This window comes from Thamnophis sirtalis, unplaced genomic scaffold (assembly GCF_051295495.1).
Source record: "Thamnophis sirtalis isolate CommonGarterSnake01/CBP01778 unplaced genomic scaffold, rThaSir2_p1.2 scaffold_13, whole genome shotgun sequence".
NCBI lineage: Eukaryota > Metazoa > Chordata > Lepidosauria > Squamata > Natricidae > Thamnophis > Thamnophis sirtalis.
In genome coordinates this window covers 53,512,968-53,536,093 of record NW_028261393.1, presented here as the reverse complement: position 1 = coordinate 53,536,093, position 23,126 = coordinate 53,512,968, and the positions used below count along the sequence as shown (strand labels likewise).

Genomic DNA, 23,126 nt, shown 5'->3' with positions numbered 1-23,126 from the left:
ATTTATTTACCAGCACAAATACAACAAAATGTAACAAAAAGGCAACAGTAAAAATATTGGGTTTCTGCCTGGATGGTCTCTTGTGACGAGCTGAAGGATAGAGAATGGAAGTAGTGATCTTCCTCCCATATTTGGGCATACCGGGGGTTGTAAAAGAAATCTAATAGATACCTTTCACCCTGGCTTCACTGATAACGGATAAGAGCCTGTGGCCTAATGGCTAAGAAGTCTGCCTAGTATGTAATATAGCCCAGGTTCAAATCCCAGTAAGGGTATGGCTAGCTGATGAGAGCTAAATAGTTTGAAGTAGATTTATACTAGTCTCCCTTTATTTATTTATCAGCACAAATATAACATATATATATATTAGTTATAGTTATAGTTATAGTTATAGTTATAGTTATAATTATAGTTATAGTTATAGTTATAGTTATAGTTATAGTTATAGTTATACTTATACTTATACTTATACTTATACTTATACTTATACTTATACTTATACTTATACTTATATTTATACTTGGTATAGTTATAGTTGGTATAGTTATAGTTGGTATAGTTATTCTTATCCTTATCCTTATCCTTATCCTTATCCTTATCCTAGTTATAGTTATAGTTGTTATAATTATAGTTATTATATGTACAGATAACAGAATCTCAACAGATATGTAAAAGAAGTGTAATGTGTTGCAAAGATGTGATGTTTGCATAAGCAAAATAAAAAGTTTTTTAAAAAACCTGCCTCGGTAGCCCTACACTGCTATTCCAGTAAGACACACCGCTTTGTGGGATGGAGTGTGCAAAAGTCTGCGGCAAGTGGCGTCGGGAGGGAAGCCGCGGTTAATCCAGTCCCTCCGTCTGACCTTTCAGTAGCCAATCTGGGGTTGCCTCCTGCTGCTCCCAGAGACACAGCAACGGTGCAGGAAAAGCGGCGGATTTCCCCTCCACCAATGCCAACGGGGTTCCTCGCAGGGCAGCCTAGGCCCCAACCCGAAGGACGCCCAACCCCGGAGGCCCCAGCTCACCTCATGGTGTAGAGGAGAGTGCCATTATCCACCAGCCGGAGCAATTTGTTTGGTGTGGTCATGTTGTGGGCCACAGATTTCTTCCCATTGTGGAAAAATGTGTCCGGGGTCCAGATCTTACTGGCTAGCAAGTTATTCAAGGGCAAAACCTTCATTGGACCATCAAATTTCAACCGCTCATCTCTCCAGGATTGCCGGAAGAAGACATCAATGGTGTACTCCTGCCGGTGAAGAAAGGAGATGAAGGTGAGGCGGCCTGGGGAACAGGCCCTTCACTGGTGCTGCTCACCATAAAGAAGAATCCTGGGTCCCACAGACTTCACAAAGTGAAACCATAGCCCGCGCCTCTAGGGCAGTGGTGGGTTCCTCTCCCCATTGCTACCGGTACGGTGCTCATGGGGCCGTGCGTCCTTTCGTGCACATGTGTACTCCACCGCCATTGCGACGCCCAGCTGCTTGTCGGAGCTCGCGCAGGCGCCGCACACGTGCGCAATTGGCCGGTTGCTTTAAAAACCAGTACAGAACACAGGCGGGCAGGCCAAATGAGCCACCGTACTGGTACGCTGTCAGCTGCTTCCGGCTTCTACCGGTACAGCTGTACCGGGCCGTACCGGCTGGAACCTACCACTGCTCTAGGCCCTCTGTTCAATGCCTGCCTTGCTCTTGGCTGTTCACACCAGAATGAGCATCTCACAGGACCGCAGAGTGCCGAAGAGGCCTTTTGTGCCACCGCCCCAGCACCATACATTGAGGTCCACTTGTCCTTCACCCTGAGGCCACTCATAGTCCTGCCTTCCTCCCGCCACCCTCCCCACCTCCGGTCACTTCTGCCCTGTCAGCTTTGCTGCAGGCGGTTTCTGCCATTGTAGCTGGATTGCTGTCTTAGCGATGCCCTAACTTGACTGATTTGCCCCGTGGCTGGACACGGGGCGGCTAAAGAAATCCAAGGTCACTCAGGGACGCCCTAGTTACGCTCTTGTCTCCGGAAGCATCTCAAGAGCAGAGAAGGCTGCAGGTGCTGACATTTCAAACTTTCTCGGGAGGAAAAAGTGCCAGGTGGGAGCAGTGAGAACGGTGAGAGCCCTCAGGGGGGTTCCACCACAAAACCGCGGACGACAAAATCGCGCTCGACGAAAGCGCGTACGTGGCGTCATCACAGCGCGACGAAAACATCGCGCTGTGATCGATAAATGTAAAAATAAAGCGAAAACCTTATCCTAACCACCCCAAACCTAACCCTAAACCTAACCCTAAACCTAACCCTTAACCTAACCCTAAATCTAACCCTAAACCTAACCCTTAACCTAACGCTAAACGTAACCCTAACGCTCTAAACCTAACCCTAACCCTTAACCTAACCCTAACCCTAAACCTAACCCTTACCTTTATGTGAATCGGCTTGCTTTAATTTTATTTTTATTTCAATTTTTAATTTTTTTCGTCACGCTGTGATGACGTCAAATGCGCGCTTTCGTCGAGTGCGCTTTTGTGGACCGCGGTTTTGACGGGTCACGCTCAGGGGATGCCCAGTTGCTGGGTTCCTCTCAGATCACGAGAGGGTCCGTGTGGGATTTTGCCTTTAGTGTGGAGGCAGCTGGAAGAAGAGATTGCAGGAGCCTAACCGAGCATCAGCTGCTCTTCCCAGAAGCCAGTTTACAGGGGAGGGGATGGGAAAAGGGGGGCAATCATCAAGCCTTCTCTTCCCGGACCCTCACTCCGGGCTGGGCATCAGGGCGATGTAGGCTCAGGAGGATGTGCTGTTCTCTGGGTGTTTCCAAGCCCCCTCCCCATCATCAAAGGCCCAGTAACAAGTGCAGAAAAACAGGGGGCCCCCTCCCAGCAGTTGCCATGGCAACCATCATGTGGCAAGGAGCGCTAATGATAATGGATGCAGAGCGCTGCAGCTACAGCAGCAGTTGCTCCCCCCCCCCCGCACACTTCTCCCAGAAAAGCTTAGCTAGCCCCCCCGGGGTCCTTGGCCCATCGCCCCGTGGAAGGGGGAGGCTGTTCCCTCTCCAGCCAGCTCCTGACCCTGGGCGGTCTTCCCCCCCCTCCCTGAGGGAGGGGTGGACGAAAGGGGCTGCCAAAAGAAGGTCGATGGATGAGATCCGCCGGCTAAGGAGCAGGATTTTCGCAGAAGCGAAGCAAACGGCTCGCCTTCCACTTTACTGAGTAAATTTTTGTAAGATCGCGTAGCAGCCGAAAACGCAATTCGTTTTCAACTCTTTTCATTTCCCCTTTTCTTCACAGTCCATTAGGCATGCTCCCTTAATCAAATATGCTTAACTTTAGAGTAATGACAAGGTAAGTCCCTGGAGGTGGAATGAATTGAATATATTAAAGTTCTTGGCTTATAGTGCAACAATAAGTGAGAGAGGGTGGGGAGCAGGGGTGGGTTTCAGCCGGTTCGCGGCGGTCCCTGCGAACCGGTTGGTCGCCGAACCCGGAAGTAAGTAACTTCCGGGAACGGCGAAGGGCCCACCCGCGCCCGCGCGCCCACTCCTTACCCGGTTTTGACAAATTCTGCGCTTCCACACATGTGCAAGACGCATACAGCACCTGCGCGATCCTCCAGGAGCAGCTGGAGCATCGCACAGACGCTAGTACGCATGTGTGCGCCGCGTGCGTGCGCGAGGACGCCGCCGGCCTCGTTCCAACTGGTTCGGTTGGAACGGGGCGAGAAACCCACCCCTGGTGGGGAGGGAGGGAAAGGGAGAGCAGTCCAAAACGAAACGGCCCCGTTACCTTTCTTTGCAAGGGAGGCAGCCTGTCCAGATTCTGGAGCTTCCTCTTGGGGTGTGAAAGTGAAGCTTTCGCTTTCTAAGCCGAAGTAACCCCAAATCTACCCAGCAACTCTTCCCCTGCGCCATTTCCATTGAGCCAGCTGCCTCTCACCCTCGATCCCCTCAATCAGGATGGTTTGCACTGTGTCGGATTGACAGGCCTGGGGTAACCGTGACCCGTCAAAACCACGGTCCACAAAAGCGCGATCGACGAAAGCGCGCATTTGACGTCATCACAGCGCGACGAAAAAAATTAAAAATTGAAATAAAATTAAAATTAAAGCAAGCCGATTCACATAAAGGTAAGGGTTAGGTTTAGGTTTAGGGTTAGGGTTAGGGTTAGGTTAAGGGTTAGGGTTAGGTTTAGAGCATTAGGGTTACGTTTAGCGTTACGTTAAAGGTTAGCGTTAGGTTTAGCGTTAGGTTAAGGGTTAGGTTTAGGGTTAGATTTAGGCTTAGGTTAAGGGTTAGGTTTAGGGTTAGGTTTAGGGTTAGGTTTGGGGGGGTTAGGGTAAGGTTTTCGCTTTATTTTTACATTTTTCGATCACAGCGCGATGTTTTCGTCGCGCTGTGATGACGTCAAATGCGCGCTTTCGTCGACCGCGATTTTGTCGTCCGCGGTTTTGTGGTGGAACCGGGGTAACTGGATGCGTTAGCACCCTCATTTAGCACCCTGTAGATCAGGTGCTTGGAGTCAACCGTTTGGCAGAGCCTCAGCAGAGACGCCTTCCTGCTTTGTTTGCAAAAAAGGAGATCAACTGTCGAAACGGAGCATCTCTTGCTGGCCCGGGGAAAGCCTGTTAAACCTGCGCTGATGAAGGCCACAGGCAGACTGAGCAGGGCTGGTGGCTTCGGAGGGACTCGAACGTCCCATCTCACAGACGGAGAGACGCCAGGGAGGGGAATTCCGATCCCTTGACTCGGGAAGGAGGCAGGTTCAGGATCCCCACAAATAAGTGCCAATGAGCTAGCAGTCTCAGCCAAGAGTTTTCTCCTGGGGCAGAGGAGGTCAGACTTGCAACCCAGACAAATTAGAGAATTCCCCATCTGGACAGCAGGCTTGGTCTGTATTAGCTGGAGAATCCCAGGAAGAATCCCCCACTGTAATTCCACAAAGAGGGCATGGAAAGCTAGTCCTGTCTTCTTCCCATGAACGGGATTTTATTTCCGGCCTGAATTTATTTTATAGTGGAGATTGCTCAGATCTCAGCGCTCTCATTCCTGTTTCCACTCAAGGTCTACCAGTTCTCCTCCCTTCTCTCCTTTCCATTCATTTCCCCTCCTTTCCCTTCCCTCCCTTCTCTTCCTTTCCTCCCTTTCCCTTCCCTTCCTTTCCCTCCTTTCCCTTCCCTTCTCTTCCTTTCCATTCATTTCCCCTCCTTTTCCTTCCCTTTCATTCATTTCTCCTCCTTCCCCTCCCTTCCCTTCCATACCTTTCCCTTCCTTCCCTTCCTCTCCCCTCCTTTCCCTTCCCTTCTCTTCTTTCCATTCATTTCCCCTTCTTTCCCTTCCCTTTCATTCATTTCCCCTCCTTTCCCCTCCCTTCCTTTCCTTTTCCTTCCCTTCCCATCCTTTCTTCTCCTTTCCCTTCCTTCTCTTCCTTTCCATTCATTTCCCCTCCTTTTCTTCCCTTCCCATCCTTTCCCCTCCTTTCCCTTCCTTCTTTCTCCTCCTTTCTGTTCCCTTCCTTTCCCCTCCTTTCTGTTCCCTTCCTTTCCCTCCTTTCCCTTCCCTTTCCCTTCCTTTCTCCTCCTTTCCCTTTCCTTCCTTTCCCTCCTTTCCCTTCCCTTCCTTTCTCCTCCTTTCTGTTCCCTTCCTTCCCCTCCTTTCTGTTCCTTCCTTTCCCCTCCTTTCCCTTCCCTTTCCTTCCTTTCCCCTCCTTTCCCTTTCCTTCCTTTCCCCTCCTTTCTGTTCCCTTTCCTTTCCCCTCCTTTCCCTTCCCTTTCCTTCCTTTCCCTCCTTTCCTTTCCTTCCTTTCCCTCCTTTCCCTTCCCTTCCTTTCTCCTCCTTTCTGTTCCCTTCTTTCCCTCCTCCTTTCCCTTTCCTTCCTTTCCCCTCCTTTCCCTTCCCTTCCTTTCTCCTCCTTTCTTTCCCTTCCTTTCCCCTCCTTTCCCTTCCCTTCTCTTCCTTTCCATTCATTTCCCCTCCTTTCCCCTCCTTCCTTTCCTTTTCCTTCCCTTCCCATCCTTTCTTCTCCCTTCCCTTCCTTTCCCTTCCTTTTCTCTTTCCTTCCCATCCTTTCCCCTCCTTTCCCTTCCCTTCTCTTCCTTTCCATTCATTTCCCCTTCTTTCCCTTCCCTTTCATTCATTTCCCCTCCTTTCCCCTCCCTTCCTTTCCTTTTCCTTCCCTTCCCATCCTTTCTTCTCCTTACCCTTTCCTTCCTTTCCTCTCCTTTCCCTTCCCTTCTCTTCCTTTCCATTCATTTCCCTCCTTTCCCTTCCCTTTCATTCAATTTTTCCTCCTTTCCCCTCCCTTCCTTTCCTTTTCCTTCCCTTCCCTTCCATCCTTTCTTCTCCTTTCCCTTCCCTTCTTTTCCTTTCCATTCATTTCCCCTCCTTTCCCTTCCCTTTCATTCATTTCCCCTCCCTTCCTTTCCTTTTCCTTCATTTCCCTTCCCATCCTTTCCTCTCCTTTCCCTTCCTTTCCTTCCCTTCCCTTCCTTTCCCCTCCTTTCCCTTCCCTTTTCTTCCATTCCCCACTAGAGTTTGCAGCCCCACAGATCTCTTTACTGCCAACCAAAGATGGCACTTCCAGGGCAACCTTTATCAACCAGCTCTTCTAGGTCAGAAGTTGAATTCATAGTCTAGCTCCAGGGCCTTGGAAGATTGTTCCATTGGCCATGGAAGCCATTGCCTCTGGTCCTACCAAGCCCGCCAACACCTACCCATCCTTCAGAACAGTCCTCAGAACCTGCTGGGCTCCTACTGGGAATCCCTCCACTACTGCTCCCTAGCCCTCCCTCTGAAGCACAGGAGAGGCCATAGTACCAAAATATTTTTCAAGGCAATTCTCCTCTGCCAGCTGCGAGCATCCCTGTCCCGCAGGAAGCTTGGATGTAACAAAGCATCACCTACCATGTCAGTGTCTGAGACAGGGCCAAAACTGGTCACATAGATATTGGTTTTGACTTCAGTTACTGTATCTGGAACAACACAAAAACATGACGTTTATATTTAGAGAGCAAACAAAATAGCATCTCTTTTCTTTTGAAAGGTCCATGCTTTGGGGGATCATTGGATGTCTACAATAATCCCGTGACTTGAAAGTAAATCGGAAGCAGACTTTAATTCAAACAGAGCATTGGATTTTTCTGCATGTTAATTTTACAGGATTTCTATATATACACACACACATGATGTGACCCATGGATCTCCTGTCATGCCATCGGCGAGTCGAGAATAATGTTTCCAAATTTTATTAAATGGCACAGGCTAACCGATTGCTTAAAGCAGATGCTTCCACATGAGACTGCTTTGGAAACTTGATTGATTCATTCAATATTTGAGCCAGGCAATAGGATGGGATGCAATCCTGCCTCAACGTGATCAGGGGCCTGCAGACCTGGACAGGGACTTTCCATCCCCCCCAAGGCAGGTCATGGTGCTACCAATTAACACCTCTCCATTCAGCACTTCAAGCCAAGGGCTCTTCTACATGGCCTTCGTGTTTCCCCCCTCCAACCACATAACCTTGCTACAAGAACGGAGAAGAGTCGCTCCCTTGGAAAGAGGCCAATAGCCACCTTTTCAATTAAGTATCTCCTCAACCTGCAGCATCCGAAGATTTGGCAACTATTTGCATGCTGACAATATATCCAAGCAGCCAGAAGAAGAAAAAAAACTTGTTATGCCTGGTGAGACTGTGTGTGTGTGTGTGTATGTATATGTATATATGTATGTGTGTATATATATGTATGTATGTATGTATGTATGTATGTATGTATGTATGTATATATGTGTGTGTGTGTGTGTGTGTGTTATATTTGTGCTGATAAATAAATAAAGGGAGACTAGTATAGATCTATTTCAAGCTATTTAGCTCTCATCAGCTAGCCATACCCTTATTGGGATTCGAACCTGTGCTGTGTTACATCTTAGGCAGATGTGTTAACCACTGAGCTACAAGGTCCTCCTCCTTATCAGCTGAAGCCAGGGAGGAAGGTATATATTTAGTGTCACAACCCCTGGTATGCCCCAATTATTATATATATATACACACACACATATACATATACATATACATACACATACACATACACATACACATACACATACACATACACATACACACACACACACACACACACACACACATATATATATATATACATACATACATACATACATACATACATACATACATACATATAATATGTTGTATTTGTGCTGATAAATAATCTGTCTATGTGTCTGTTTATGTGCCGATAGACAGAGAAAAGAAGCAGTAGACTTCCTCCCATATTTGGCCATACCAAATCGGCTGCTACGCGATCTTACAAAAATTTACTCAGTTTATTTGACCTCGCTGGTTTGCCAGTCCTGTTGCTGGCTATCTCGCCAGGGAGGCAGCCAACGACTCTGGCTTATTCTGCAGCACATCAGGTGGCTCAGGTGATCCATCACACACCCCTTTGCCCACAGCTTCTGCTTTGCTCCAATTCTGCTCCGCCATTCTTCTTTTGCAGCCCTTCCACAAGGGGTGGGTGGAACCCAAAGGATCCCCCACCTAGCAGAGGGGTTTCTCCAGAAGGCAAGGGAGGGAGGATGAGTAGGAAGGGGTTTGAGCACATGCCAAGCTGTCTGTCAGCGTTCCAAGTATCATGTAGAATTAAATCAGAGACCAAGGCAAAACTATCCTTGTTGGTTCCAATTTAATAAATCAGACGTCTTAGGCACATTTGTGTTAATCCCAATACTGGAAATGACATCAGAATCCCACCCAGTTAAAAGTTCATGATCTTGTCCCCACCCCCACAATCCATCACATGGTCCAATCTTCTTCTTCCATGCTGGCATCCACACCCAGCTGCTTCCGGTCAGGTGTAAAAGTGCGGAGACAAAAGACGACCTTGGCTTCTAGTAAAGAATGACAACAATACATTCCACAATCCTACTCCTGTCTATTCCCCCCTCCCATCGAATATACTAATGAAACAGCATGATGAAATAAGAGGAAGTGTGGCAGGGTAAGGAAATAAAATTGCAGGCCTGACACTGTCCTCGGTAGTCCAGGCCAAACCTGGGAGGACCGCCCTCCTTCTCCTGCACCCCTACATCCTTTCTAGCATATGTCCTACATGTTCCAGTCGGATAACTACACTTTCTTTATTTTAGCAATAGCCAAGTGAGCTGCACCATCCCCCAGATAGAAGGCAACCACATTCTCTCCAGGGCAGAAAGGAATGGAGGTTTGCACAAAGGGGTGTCTTGACAAGGATGTGGAGTGAGGCTGGGAGCTTGAACTCGATGGAGGAATGGACTAGGGTTGCCAAGCCCCTCCTGGCTGCATAGGCGAAGGTTTAGAAAGCTGGATGTGCCCGGGAAGGAGAGCAAGGCCTGGCAATCAATGTGCCCCCCCCCACCCCGTGGCTCCCACATAAGCCTCTCCCCACATTGTGAGGGTAGGCCAAGCTTGTCCATTAATTCTCAGGATTTCTCTCGAGTGAGCAGTTGTGTTGCCATGGCAGCATCATCAGGCCAGAATTGAGGATGCTAGACAGGCCCATGTGTTCTTCTGGGGGCAGGAAAATAGAAATCCCCTCTGTGTGTGTGTGTGTGTGCGTGTGTGTGTATTTGAGCTCAATTAGTGGCAATGCAGAAAAGGGGGAAAAGCCTTGGCCGTCCCAGGGGTAAGAAAGGAGTGGAAAACCCAGCCTTCCCTTCCCTGGGAGATGGGGGAGCCCTGTCAGGGAGCAGAAAGGGATGGGCTATGCTAAACATACCGTACAACTTATGGAGTCACGCATGCCTTCAGCAGCACCAGGTGCCCAGCCCACCCACGAGATAGATTTAAGTCGTCCCTCATTGCATTGGCATCAAAACAACGTTTTCCCCTTACTCTGCCATATCTAAGGGCAAACTCAAGTTACATAAACGGTTGTTAGGCTTTTGTCATCTTGGAGGAAAGTCAAGCTTCATTGGCAGCTGGGAACAAATGCTACCAAGGCAGGAGGCAGGATGAGCACCAAGAACAGCACCTCATCTTCTGGTTGGGGAAAAGCCAGAGGTGGGTTCCTACCAGTTCGAACTTATTCGGTAGAACCGGTTTGTCAAATCTCCCGAACCGGTTAGAAGAGGTTCCACTAGTGGACCTGGAAAGCAGGCCACACCTACAGAAAAGGTTCCAAAATTTTTTTGAAACCCACCCCTGGAGGAGAGAGATACATACACAGAGAGAGAAAGAGAGAGAAAGAGAGAGACAGACAGACAGACAGACAGATACAGAGAGAGAATCACATAGAGAGACACAGAGGGACAGAGGGAGGGAGAGAGAGGCAAAGAGCCACACACACACACACACACACACACACACACACAAAGAGACAGACAGACTCACACAGAGAGAGAAAGAGAAAGAAAGGAAGAAAGAAAGGAAGAAAAAAGAAAGAAAAAGTGAGAGAGCGATGAAAGAAAAAAAGAAAAAAGGGACAGCGAGACAAAAGGAAGGAGAGAAAGAGAGAGACAGACAGACAGACAGACAGACACAGAGAGAGAATCACATAGAGAGACAGAGGGATGGAGGGAGGAAGAGAGAGGCAAAGAGACACACACACACAAACACACACACACATAAAGAGACAGACAGACTCACACAGAGAGAAAGAGAAAGAGAAAGAGAAAGAAAGGAAGGAAGAAAGGAAGAAAAAAGAAAGAAAAAGTGAGAGAGAGATGAAAGAAAAAAAGAAAAAAGGGACAGAGAGACAAAAGGAAGGAGAGAAAGAGAGAGAGAGAGAGAGAGAGACAGACAGACACAGAGAATCACATAGAGAGACAGAGGGACGGAGGGAGGAAGAGAGAGGCAAAGAGACACACACACACACACACAAACACACACACACATAAAGAGACAGACAGACTCACACAGAGAGAAAGAGAAAGAGAAAGAGAAAGAAAGGAAGAAAGAAAGGAAGAAAAAAGAAAGAAAAAGTGAGAGAGCGATGAAAGAAAAAAAAGAAAAAAGGGACAGAGAGACAAAAGGAAGGAGAGAGAGAGAGAGAGAGAACACATGGCTGGCAAGCCACTCCCACCAGGTCACATGGCCGGCAAGCCACTCCCACAAAGGAGGCCACACCCACAGAGTAGGTTCGAAAAATTTTTGAAACTCACCACTGGGAAAAGCCCACATTTTTTGGCCATGTTAATCCACCTCGATAGTTTCCTTTTGAATGAGAATAGTGCTTAGTGGTGGCCAAGAGGCTATCTGCATAACTAATAACATGGGCCAGCTCTACCATCCCATCCAGTGTTGGACTGCACCGTGATAACGCATATTTTACAGCTTGATGCTATTTAGACAGTGGAACATGCTTTACAAGAGATAGCTAACCCGTTAAGGAAGACCTCGTGCTTCCTTGCACGACCACAGTTCCACTGAACATTGGACAGACTCGCCGTAAAACACCAGCTATGGCTTATAAAGCCCAAATCAATGTGGAAAAAGGTTTTTCTGAAAGGCAGATTCTCTTAAAATTAAGCCTGCTTAATTTTAAGATCCAGAGAACTCGCAGCCTTGCTTCAGTTGGAAAGAAAGAAGGATAATGTTCTATATTTCGGAAAAAAAGATTAAGAACATAAAAGAGTTGAAGAGCATACATCCCAGCCACTACTGGGTGAATGTAAATCCCCATCAATTCAAAATTAAGCACAAACTAATTTTGTGTCAAGATGGAGGATCGGAGCTTGGCAGTGGTTTTTCTGGTCCTGCCAGTGATGGGATTCAGCCGGTTCGCACCTATTCGGGAGAACCGGTTGTTAACGTTCTAAGCAGTTCAGAGAACCGATTGTTGGAAGAAATCTCCTTTTGGTTTTTCCCACTTTGCAGGGCTAATCCTGTAAGGAAGGCAGGAAGGAAACATTCTGGTGTTGTTTCTAGCCTAATCTTGATTGCCCTGCTTACAGAAACTGCCTCTCCGGTTAACCCTTATTATATTGTAACAGCTAAGGCCAAGCGTCCATCGACGTGAGTGACATTGAGTAGGCCACGCCCACCCAGTCACATGACCACCGATCTCAGTTCTTCAAGGAGGGACTTCTCGCCCACTGCCCAAAAAAGGGCAGATGCGACTTGAGGAAGTAGAGAGTGAATCACTCTCTACTTCCTGCTAAGGCTTGACTTTCGGAAGCTATTCCCCCACTGCAGGGAGGTGGAGCCGACTAAATGGTTCCGCCCCAGGCACCCGATGGACCCTCTGGGATTTCAGACGGAGCTTGGGGAGATACCTGACTCCCTTGCCCACAATTCGACTGAGTCCTTGGTCGCTGCCTGGAATACCGCAGCGACTAGGGCTTTAGATCGGATTGCGCCTTTGCGGCCTCTCCGCGGCAGTGGATCCAGGAGGGCGCCTTGGTTTTTCCGAGGAACTCTGGGAGATGAAGCACCAAAAGAGACGCCTAGAGCGACGTTGGAGGGCCAGTAACTCCGAATCCGACCGAACACTACTAAGAACCTTTATTAGGTCTTATCTAGTGGCGATACGGGCGGCAAAATGTGCGCATGGCCAGCACTGTTCCCATAGGCTGTGTTGCTGAAGGCTTCAGCACCTCTCCTCCTGCCCCCAGGCAGGAGCAGCTGCTCATGAGCACAGAACAAAGCCAGCCTCCAAGAGTTGGTCGTATCTACATTCGAATAACAGAAACATCTTATGTACAAAGAGCGCAAAGAAGTTCGAAATAGCCCTTCGGTTTCTGGATGTGGAGAAACCGTGGGAAACACAAGCAAAATGGGTTTACCTCCAAGCCCAGGTCTCAGCCGGTTGTCGTAGCCATCCAACAGACGATCCAGGATGCGTGTGAAGATGGTTATGTTGTCTTTGCTGTCGTCATCGATGATATCAGGGCCATGTTTTTGGGCTAGTCTGTCATGACAACGGAAACGGGGGGGGGGAAATCAAGACACACCTTCATTTCTCACATCTTATTGGGGGAGTCAGACATATTGGGACAAGTCCAGTGGTGGGATTCAGCCGGTTCACACCTATTCGGGAGAACCGGTTGGTAACTTTCTAAGTAGGTCAGAGAACCGATTGTTGGAAGAAATCTCCTTTTGTTTTTTTCCCCACTTTACAGGGCTAATCCTGTAAGGAAGGCAGGAAGGAAGCATTCTAGTGTTGTTTCTAGCCTAATCTTTATTGCCCTGCTTACAGAAACTGCCTCTCCGGTTAACGCTTATTACATTGTAACAGCTAAGGTGAAGCACCCAGCAACCTGAGCAGAGGTGGGTTCCTACCAGTTCGAACCAGTTCGGTAGAACCGGTTCGTCAAATCTACCGAACCAGTTAGAAGAGGTTCCACCAGTGGACCCGGAAAGCAGGTCACACCTACAAAAGAGGTTCCAAAAAATTTTGTTCTTTTTTTTTAAAAAATTTTGATACCTACCACTGACACACACACACACACACACACACACACACAGACAGACAGACAGACAAACTCAGACAGAGAGAGAGAGAGAGAAAGAGAAAGAAAGGAAGATAGGAAGAAAGGAAGAAAGGAAGAAAGAAAAAAGAAAAAAGAAAAAAAGAAAAAAGAAAAAAAGAAAAAAAGAAAAAAAGAAAAAAAGAAAAAAAGAAAAAAGAAAAAAAGAAAGAAAAAGTGAGAGAGATGAAAGAAAAAAAGGAAAAAGGGACAGAGAGACAAAAGGAAGGAAAAGAGAGAGAGAGAGAGAGAGAGAGAGAGAGAGAAGAGAGAGAAAGAAAACACATGGCCAGCAAGCCACTCCCACCAGGTCACATGGCCGGCAAGCCACTCCCACAAAGGAGGCCACACCCACAGAGTAGGTATGAAATTTTTTTGAAACCCACCACTGGACTTGAGTGACCTTGAGTTGGCCAAGCCCACCCAGTCACATGACCACCGAGCCCCACCTACCCAGATAGTCATTAGGGCAGAGAACCGGTTGTTAAATTATTTGAATCCCACCGCTGGACAAGTCCCCTTCCAACAGATTTGAGGAGGAATTTTGGGTGGTGACCAGCCATCCCAGACCCTCTCTAAATGGATTTCAGGTAAGTCCCAAAGGCCGGCCGGCATAATCTCCTCCATATCTCCACTCCTGCATACATTGACAAAGGCAGTTGACTGTAGACAACGTCATTAGAGAGAGCCGAGGTGGCGCAGTGGTTAGGGTGCAGTACTGCAGGCCACTTCAGCTGACTGTTATCTGCAATTCAGCGGTTCTAATCTCACCGGCTCAAGGTTGACTCAGACTTCCATCCTTCCGAGGTGGGTGAAATGAGGACCCGGACTGTGGGGGCGATATGCTGACTCTGTAAACCGCTTAGAGAGGGCTGAAAGCCCTATGAAGCGGTATATAAGTCTAACTGCTATTGCTATTGCTATTAATGACATGGTAAAAATCTGGGCGAGTTGAAGCTTCTGTTAGAGGCAATCAGCTGCACCCAAAGAGGACTTGTTAAGGGTGCCACATCAGCTGGGTGAGGAGGCTCAGGTGAAGTGCTTCAAGGCTCTGCCCAGGGCCCTGTGCCAGTGATGGCAAAGCTTTTCGTCACCGAGTGCCCAAACCACAACACATGTGCATGTGCCGGAAACCCGAAGGCCAGTTAGCCGGCCTGTGCGTGCCTGTTTTTTGACTGTTTATGGCTGTTTTCTGGGATGTTTCCAGGCTGTTTATGATATGAAAAAAACAGCTTGAAAATGGCCTGAAAATGACTCCCCAAAACAGCCCAGAAAACAGCACTGAAAAATGACCTGGTTTTGGGCTGTTTTGGGCCATTTTGGAGGGCCATTTTCTGGATCCTGTGAAGACCAACTGGCATGCATGCTGAAAACCAGAGGAGTAGCTGGCGATGGCGTGTGCCCACAGAGAGGGCTCCGTGTGCCACATCTGGCATGCAATCACAGCCCGATGTTCTTTAACCTTTCTATGAACAATCTGGATGAATGGGTTGAAAGAAGGATGATCTAATTTACAGATGACTCAAAACTCAGGGGGCTGGCTAACAGTTTAGGGAGAAAAATACATTTCAAAAAGATCTATACAACGTCAGCAAGATTGTTGGCGGCGCAGTACTGGAAGAAGGAAGAATTGCCTATTATTCAAGAATGGACATTAAAAGTAACAAGCTTAGCAGAGATGGCTAAAATATCAGCATACTTGAAGGACCAGATGAGACATATAAGTTGGAATGGAGGAGATGGCCTGATTATATTCAAAACAAATATGGGACTAAGAAATTTCAGTTAGCTTATGAATGAATGAACAGCCAATATTGCAATTTATCTAAAGTTAGTTTTACAAAAGGGGAGTTAAAGTATAAGTGAAGGTACGATGCTAAAGTTAGTTTATTTTAGTGTATGATTGTTAAATGTTTATACTGTACTGCAGTACTGCAGGCCACTTCAGTACTGCAGGCCACTTCAGCTGACTGTTAACTGCAGTTCAGCGGTTCAAATCTCACCGGCTCAAGGTTGACTCAGCCTTCCATCCTTCCGAGGTGGGTGAAATGAGGACCCAGACTGTGGGGGCGATATGCTGACTCTGTAAACCACTTAGAGAGGGCTGAAAGCCCTATGAATATAGCAATAGCAATAGCAGTGGACTTATATACCGCTTCATAGGCCTTTCAGGCCTCTCTAAGCGGTTTACAGAGAGTCAGCATATTGCCCCCAACAATCTGGGTCCTCATTTTACCCACCTCGGAAGGATGGAAGGCTGAGTCAACCCTGAGCCGGTGAGATTTGAACCGCTGACCTGCTGATCTAGCAGTAGCCTGCAGTGCTGCATTTAACCACTGCGCCACCTTGGCTCTTAGCGGTATATAAGTCTAATTGAAGCGGTATATAAGTCTAATTGCATTGCATAATTGCATACCCTGTATTTTGCTCTGGGAGGTCGGGGGGGGAGGGGGCAGGGGATCTGGGATTGGGGTGGAGGGAGGGAAGGGGAAGGGTATACAATTGTAAAACTTATTAAAACTTTTTAATAAAAAAAATAAAATAAAATACAAGAGTTATAAAAACTAAAAAGAAAAAAAGAAACAAATAATAATAAAAAAGATCTATACCTATTTTGCACTGGGGCCTCCCTCCCAAGCAAAATGAACTCACAAAACAGAAAAGCATCCAACCCAGAATGACACGTAACAGCAGAAACAATCCAGACCTCACTTGCGTATAGGTGTACGGATGTGTACAAGCGCATATTCGTGCATACAATTAGGAATGGGGAGATCTGGTTTAGAAGACGCAAACATGTTGTGGCTGTTCCTAGTAGGTCACCAGGGGAAGGTGTGACAGCTGTTAAAAAGGCAGGGGCTATTTTGGCCTGTCCTAACGGCATAGAGGAAGTAACAGTCCAGCTTCACTCCGCTTTGTGGTATACTCCAGTTTTCATACTCTGCTTAGTATTATGTTGTGGCCCGGCAGGAGCCGTTGGAGCTGCCGCCAGACTCCGACAGCGAGGGGTCTTATGAGTCGGCCCTGGAGGTGGTGGAGGACCCTGGACAGGGTTCCGACTCTGAGCAGGGCGAGGAGAGACTGGTTGGCCCCAAGCTGGCATCTGAGCCTTGGATCAGTGGGGAGGAAACAAGAGGGAGTGATCCAGAAAATACCTGTAAGTTGTTCCAGGATGCACGCCGTCGAAGGGCTACTCGGCGTCAAGAACAACGGCGTAATTACAAGAGGTGATTACGCTCAGCTGATGCTCATTGAGATCCTCTCCTGATTATAAAAGAGACTGCTTGTGCCACGCCCTTTTGCAGAAGTCAACGTTCACGTTAACGATTAACAAGAAACAAACCTGGCAGGCTGGATTGCTGCCAGAGTTTGTTTGCATTTGCTGCCTAGGCTTGTAGGACTTGCTGCCAGAGTGCTTATCTCTTTGTTTATTTTATAGCAATGTTTTATTATGTTTTATGTTTTATTAAACATTTATAGGCCGCCCTTTTCCCTGAGGGGACTCAGGGCGGCTTACAATAATAGGGGAGGGGAGTGCAGGACAAAACACAAAAAGAAAATGTGAGTAAAAATAATTAGCGGTAAAACACAACATTCATTCAACATTCGGGCAGGGCGAGAGTAAAGTCTTATCCCCAGGCCTGACGGGATAGCCAGATCTTGAGGGCTGTGCGGAAAGCCTGGACGGTGGTGAGGGTGCGGATCTCCACGGGGAGATTGTTCCATAGCGTCGGAGCTGCAACTGAGAAGGCTCTCCTCCGCGTAGTCGCCAGTCGGCACTGACTGGCGGATGGAATTCGGAGGAGGCCTACTCTATGCGATCTGATGGGACGGAGGGAGGTGATTGGCAGAAGGCCAATAGCAATAGCAATAGCAGTTAGACTTATATACCGCTTCATAGGGCTTTCAGCCCTCTCTAAGTGGTTTACAGAGTCAGCATATTGCCCCCAACAACAATCCGGGTCCTCATTTTACCCACCTCGGAAGGATGGAAGGCTGAGTCAACCCTGAGCCGGTGAGATTTGAACCGCCGACCTGCACCTTAGCAGTCAGCTGAAGTGGCTGCAATACTGCACTCTAACCACTGCGCCACCTCGGCTTGCAGCCAACGAGAGTCTGGACTGATTTAAAGTATTCTTATTTACGTTTGCTTTTGGCTTTCGTTCCTGGACGGAGAAGGGGGGGGGTTCAGAACAGTATTAAGTACTGCTGGTCTAAAAGAGATATGGACAGGAGCAAAGTGGAAAGGGGGCTACCACGATTCTGCGGAGACTGGGAATAAAATCCTATGAAGAATGATTAGCAGGAAATTTAGCTTGAGAAAGTGACATTTAATGTTACGGTATAAAGTGAAAGGTTTTCCCTGGTCAAATGTTTCTGGCTTTAGGGCTGGTGCTCATCTCTGTCTCTTAGCCAAGAGAGACAGCGTTGTCTCAAGACGGTACCCATTGATCTTCCAAACTGCTAGGCGGGCAGGAGCCAGGGCAGGAAGGGGAGAGCCGAGGTGGCGCAGTGGTTAGAGTGCAGTACTGCAGGCCACTTCAGCTGACTGTTATCTGCAGTTCAGCAGTTCTAATCTCACCAGCTCAAGGTTGACTCAGCCTTCCATCCTTCCGAGGTGGGTGAAATGAGGACCCAGACTGTGGGGGCGATATGCTGACTCTGTAAACTGCTTAGAGAGGGCTGAAAGCCCTATGAAGCGATATATAAGTCTAACTGCTATTGCTATTGCTAGTTCACTCTCTTGTTTCTCAAACTTGGGTTCTCAGCTTTCCAGCTGACAAGCTCTGTCTCTTTAACCGCTGAGCCATTGCGCCACTTCACATCGCGAAGTGACATGTTGTGGTATACAGAAGACAACGGACGCTGTCTGTTTCCCCAGAGGGCAAAACTTGAAGCTGTGAGTGGAAAACCTTCTAAGAAGTAGTTTCCGAATTTTCTGATACCAGCGAAAGAGGCCACTGCAGGCAGTGGTATGTTCCCTTTCATGAGAGGTCTCCAAAGAGAGAAAGCAGAGAGCCATCCGGATATGTTAGCAAAACGATGAAGGGTTGGGCCAGATGATCTCTAAGGTCCTCCCTGACTGTGTCTATGATGAGAAACTATATTTGCGGTGTTGCTGGAGGAGAGAAAGTATGGGAATTGTATATGCTATATCAGTGTTGGGAAACCTGTTCGACATCGAAATGGGAGTGTGTGCGTGGAGTGGGGAGGGGGGGTGCCGGAAACCAGAAGAGCAGTTTCCCGGGGCGCATGTGCGCACCAGGAAGCCGAGCTTCCAATTTCCGGTGGGTACATGTGCGCCAGTCACACCAATTTCTGGTGTGCATGCGCGAAGGAAGACCAAGGCCCTTCCCCTGGCCCAGGCTTCTGGGTATGGAGATAGGGAGCAAGACATGGCGAGGTGGCGCAGTGGTTAAATGCAGCACTGCAGGCTACTTCAGCTGACTGCAGTTCTGCAGTTCAGCTGTTCAAATCTCACCGGCTCAGGGTTGACTCAGCCTTCCATCCTTCCGAGGTGGGTAAAATGAGGACCCGGATTGTTGTTGGGGGCAATATGCTGACTCTGTAAACCGCTTAGAGAGGGCTGAAAGCCCTATGAAGCGGTATATAAGTCTAACTGCTATTGCTATTGCTATTTCTATGTTTTGTTCTGAAATAAGATTTCTTTCATCCGTCCTCAATGAGTGATCATAATTGGGACTAGCAACTCAGCTATTTTTTTTATTGAAAATTTAACCAGCTTTTACAAATATTTACCTCCCCACCCCCACCCTCCCCTCCTGAACCCTCTCCCCCTCCCTACCTCCCCCCCCGACTTCCCAGAGCAAATACAGGGTATAAATCTTTAACAATTATATTCTAAAGTGAACTAAAAAAAAAGACTTTAGCATCATCCTCACTTATACTTTAACTCCTCTTTTGTTAAGCTAACTCTAAACAAGTTATGTCATTCTTTGCTTCTTCAGTCAAAAGCTATCTGGAGTTTCTTAGTCCCATATTTATTTTGAATATAATCAATCCATCTTCTCCATTCCTGCTTGTATTTCTCATCTGAGTGGTCCTTAAGATATGCTGATATTTTAGCCATCTCTGCTAAGTTTGTTACTTTTAACGTCCATTCTTGAATAGTAGGCAAATCTTCCTTCTTCCAGTACTGCGCCATCAACAGTCTTGCTGCCGTTGTGCAACTCAGCTATTAAGTGAAGCAGTTGCTAAGTGAAACTACAACACCTCTGCTTATCACCTGACTTAAGTTTTTCTTTGCTTTACAGCAGTGTTTCTCAACCTTGACAACTTGAAGTCCTGTGGACTTCAACTCCCAGAATCCCCCAGCCAGCATAGCTGGCTGGGGAATTCTGGGAGTTGAAGTCCACAGGACTTCAAGTTGTCAAGGTTGAGAAACACTGCTTTACAGACCTGCAAAGGTTGTAAAGGTGAGGACTGGTTGACACTTTACTTTTCAATGCCATCGCAATTGCAAATGGCCACTAAATGAGACAGATCTTAAACGAGAGCTATCGTATCCATGGTAGCAAAGTGATGGTCACGTCACGTGTCCAAATTCTCCTTGTGGGTCAGGGTTAGGCAAAGCAAGTCGACAGTAACATTCACAGCCACAAAATGCACAAGATGCAACCCCCCCTCCCCAAATGCCATTGTAAGCTGCCCAGAGTCTTTTTGAGTAGGGAGCAGGTGAAATGAATGAACGAAGAACAAATGAATGAGAAAGAAAGAAAGAAAAAGAAAGAAAGAAGAAAAGAAAGAAAGAGAAAGAAAGAAGCAAGCATCAGAGTGACATTGGAGGGAGGAAGAAAAGAAAGAAAGAAAGAAAGAAAGAAAGAAAGAAAGAAAGAAAGAAAGAAAGAAAGAAAGAAAGAAGCATCAGAGTAACATTGGAGGGAGGAAGAAAAGAAAGAAAGAAAGAAAGAAAGAAAGAAAGAAAGAAAGAAGCATCAGAGTGACATTGGAGGGAGGAAGAAAAGAAAGAAAGAAAGAAAGAAAGAAAGAAAGAAAGAAAGAAAGAAAGAAAGAAAGAAAGAAAGAAAGAAAGAAAGAAAGAAGCATCAGAGTAACATTGGAGGGAGGAAGAAAAGAAAGAAAGAAAGAAAGAAAGAAAGAAAGAAAGAAAGAAAGAAAGAAAGAAGCATCAGAGTGACATTGGAGGGAGGAAGAAAAGAAAGAAAGAAAGAAAGAAAGAAAGAAAGAAAGAAAGAAGCATCAGAGTAACATTGGAGGGACGAAGAAAAGAAAGAAAGAAAAAAGAAAAAAGAAAGAAAGAAGCATCAGAGTGACATTGGGGGAAGGAAGAAAAGAAAGAAAGAAAGAAAGAAAGAAAGAAAGAAAGAAAGAAAGAAAGAAAGAAAGAAAGAAAGAAAGAAAAAAGAAAGAAGCATCAGAGTAACATTGAAGGGAGGAAGAAAAGAAAGAAAGAAAAAAGAAAAAAGAAAGAAAGAAGCATCAGAGTAACATTGGAGGGAGGAAAAAAGAAAGAAAGAAAGAAAGAAAGAAAGAAAGAAAGAAAGAAAAAAGAAAGAAGCATCAGAGTGACATTGAAGGGAGGAAGAAAAGAAAGAAAGAAAGAAAGAAAGAAAGAAGCATCAGAATGACATTGGAGGAAGGAAGAAAAGAAAGAAAGAAAGAAAGAAAGAAGCATCAGAGTGAAATTGGAGGAAGGAAGAAAGGAAAGAAAGAAAGAAAGAAAGAAAGGAAGGAAGAAGCATCAGAGTGACATTGGAGGGAGGAAAAAAAGAAAGAAAGAAAGAAAGAAAGAAAGAAAGAAAGAAAGAAAGAAAGAAGCATCAGAGTGACATTAGAGGAAGGAAAAAAAGAAAGAAAGAAAGAAAGAAAGAAAGAAAGAAAGAAAGAAAGAAAGAAAGAAAGAAAGAAAGAAGCATCAGAGTGACATTGGAGGGAGGGAGAGATGTAAATGCTGAAACCTATGAGTTGCAGCCAAGACTCCCTTCATGGACAAATCCAAGAAGGAGGGGCAAATGGGATTCTCTTTCTTCTCAAGCAACTCTCATCTGTATTCAGAGTGGGAAGAGCCCAAGGATCCACAGATCCATCACTTTCTTGGCTGGGGCGGGGTTCCAAATTAAAGTCTCCCCAGCCTCTGTCTTGAGGTGTCCAGCCAAAAGGAGTCATTCCCCCACCCCAACCTCCTGCCTGGCCCCTCTGCCCTTGAGGCTGGATGGGAGAAACTCAAGAGGCTGGGCTGATGGGGGGGGGGGGCTCCCCATCCCAGGCGCCCCACTCCACTCAGTGTTGCTCTGCCTGATGGACAGCAAATGGCAAATGATGGATGGGGGCCCAAGAAAGCTCCCAGCAGAGCTGTCCTACTTTTCTTTTGGTCTCTGAGAAACTCCGGGGCTGACCCAGCACTAAATCCAGCCTGCAACAGACTGCTGAATCACCCCTTCTCTAGCACAGGAAGGGTAAAGCAGAGCCATTTGCCAGCCAGCCTCCAAATAAGCATTTCATTTAATTTAATTTATTAAATTTATAGGCCGCCCAATCCTGAAGGACTCCGGGCGGCTTACAGAAATGAAAAATATTAAAAAGGATTAAAACAATAAGATACAACAAGGTTAAGAAGAAACACAACATGCACCCAGTCGAAGCGGGGCTGGACCTCAATCAAGAGGTCAACAGCCCCAGGCCTGCTTGAAAAGCCAGGTTTTGATAGCTTTATGGAAGGCCATGAGACTGGGTAGGGTCCGGATCTCTGGGGATAAGCAAACCAGTCCAGGATACGGGTCCAATTGGAGGCTGATGCTTCCCTCCCCAAAAGTCATGGCTGGGTCAGAAGGAATGATTCAGCTGCCCCGGTGGGACGAGAGACCCCTGTTCTGCCCCCTTACCCTTCTGCAGGCAGGGCGTAGACGAGGAGAAGAATCCCAAGGCTAGTGGTGCAGAAGGGGGTCCTTGCCCAGAGGATCCTGAAGGCCATCCCTCTTCAGTGCAGCCGTGGGAGCCAACAGATAGTCCACACCTGCCAAAGAGGAAAAGGGGAGAGTCATCAAGGCCAGAACGATGCTGAGGAGGGGCGATTGAGGGGCAGAAGGCACATGGGCAAAGACCAGCTGGAGCCTCTCTGGAGTCTTGGTCTAAAGGATTGAAAGCAGGAATCAAGGGAATCGAGGCTGGTCCAGCTAGCCACTGTCAATCCGCTATGATACTGTCAATCTCCTATGATGGTCCTTGTGGCCATCGGTCCCTAAATAATGTTGAGTTTGGACTGCTACTTCTAGATAGCCCAGAACAATCATAGCCCAATCTCTCATGCTGTTCTCCCATCTTTGGCAATGGTCAATGTGCCTTGCAGAGTTGAGAAGGGAAGGAGGAAGGGAGCAGTGGTAGGTTTCAAAAAATTTTCGAACCTACTCTGTGGGTGTGGCCTCCTTTGTGGGAGTGGCTTGCCAGCCATATGACCTGGTGGGAGTGGCTTGCTGGCCATGTGTTCTCTCTCTCTCTCTCTCTCTCTCTCTCTCCCTCTCTCTCCTTCCTTTTGTTTCTCTGTCCCTTTTTCCTTTTTTCTTTCATCTCTCTCTCTCACACTTTTTCTTTCTTTTTTTCTTTCTTTCTTTCTTTCTTTCTCTTTCTCTCTCTGTGTGAGTGTGTGTGTGTGTGTGTGTGTGTGTGTGTGTGTGTGTTTCAAAAAATTTTGGAACCTCTTCTGTAG

General features: G+C 47.1%; 1 protein-coding gene across 1 annotated transcript in view; it reads right to left on the bottom strand.

Moving 5' to 3' along the window:
• The window catches only part of LOC148043193 (gamma-aminobutyric acid receptor subunit alpha-3-like), a 31,370-nt gene extending 8,935 nt beyond the window's left edge, over positions 1-22,435 (bottom strand). Inside the window, exons 1-4 of the mRNA XM_087727142.1 lie at positions 22,306-22,435; positions 12,758-12,882; positions 6,884-6,951; positions 1,026-1,246 (exon numbers count right to left, since the gene is read on the bottom strand). Coding sequence (XP_087583268.1) covers positions 1,026-1,246; positions 6,884-6,951; positions 12,758-12,882; positions 22,306-22,394 — 503 coding nt within the window. The 5' untranslated portion in view covers positions 22,395-22,435. The remainder of the gene's footprint in view (positions 1-1,025; positions 1,247-6,883; positions 6,952-12,757; positions 12,883-22,305) is intronic.
• Between the last annotated feature and the right edge of the window lie 691 nt (positions 22,436-23,126).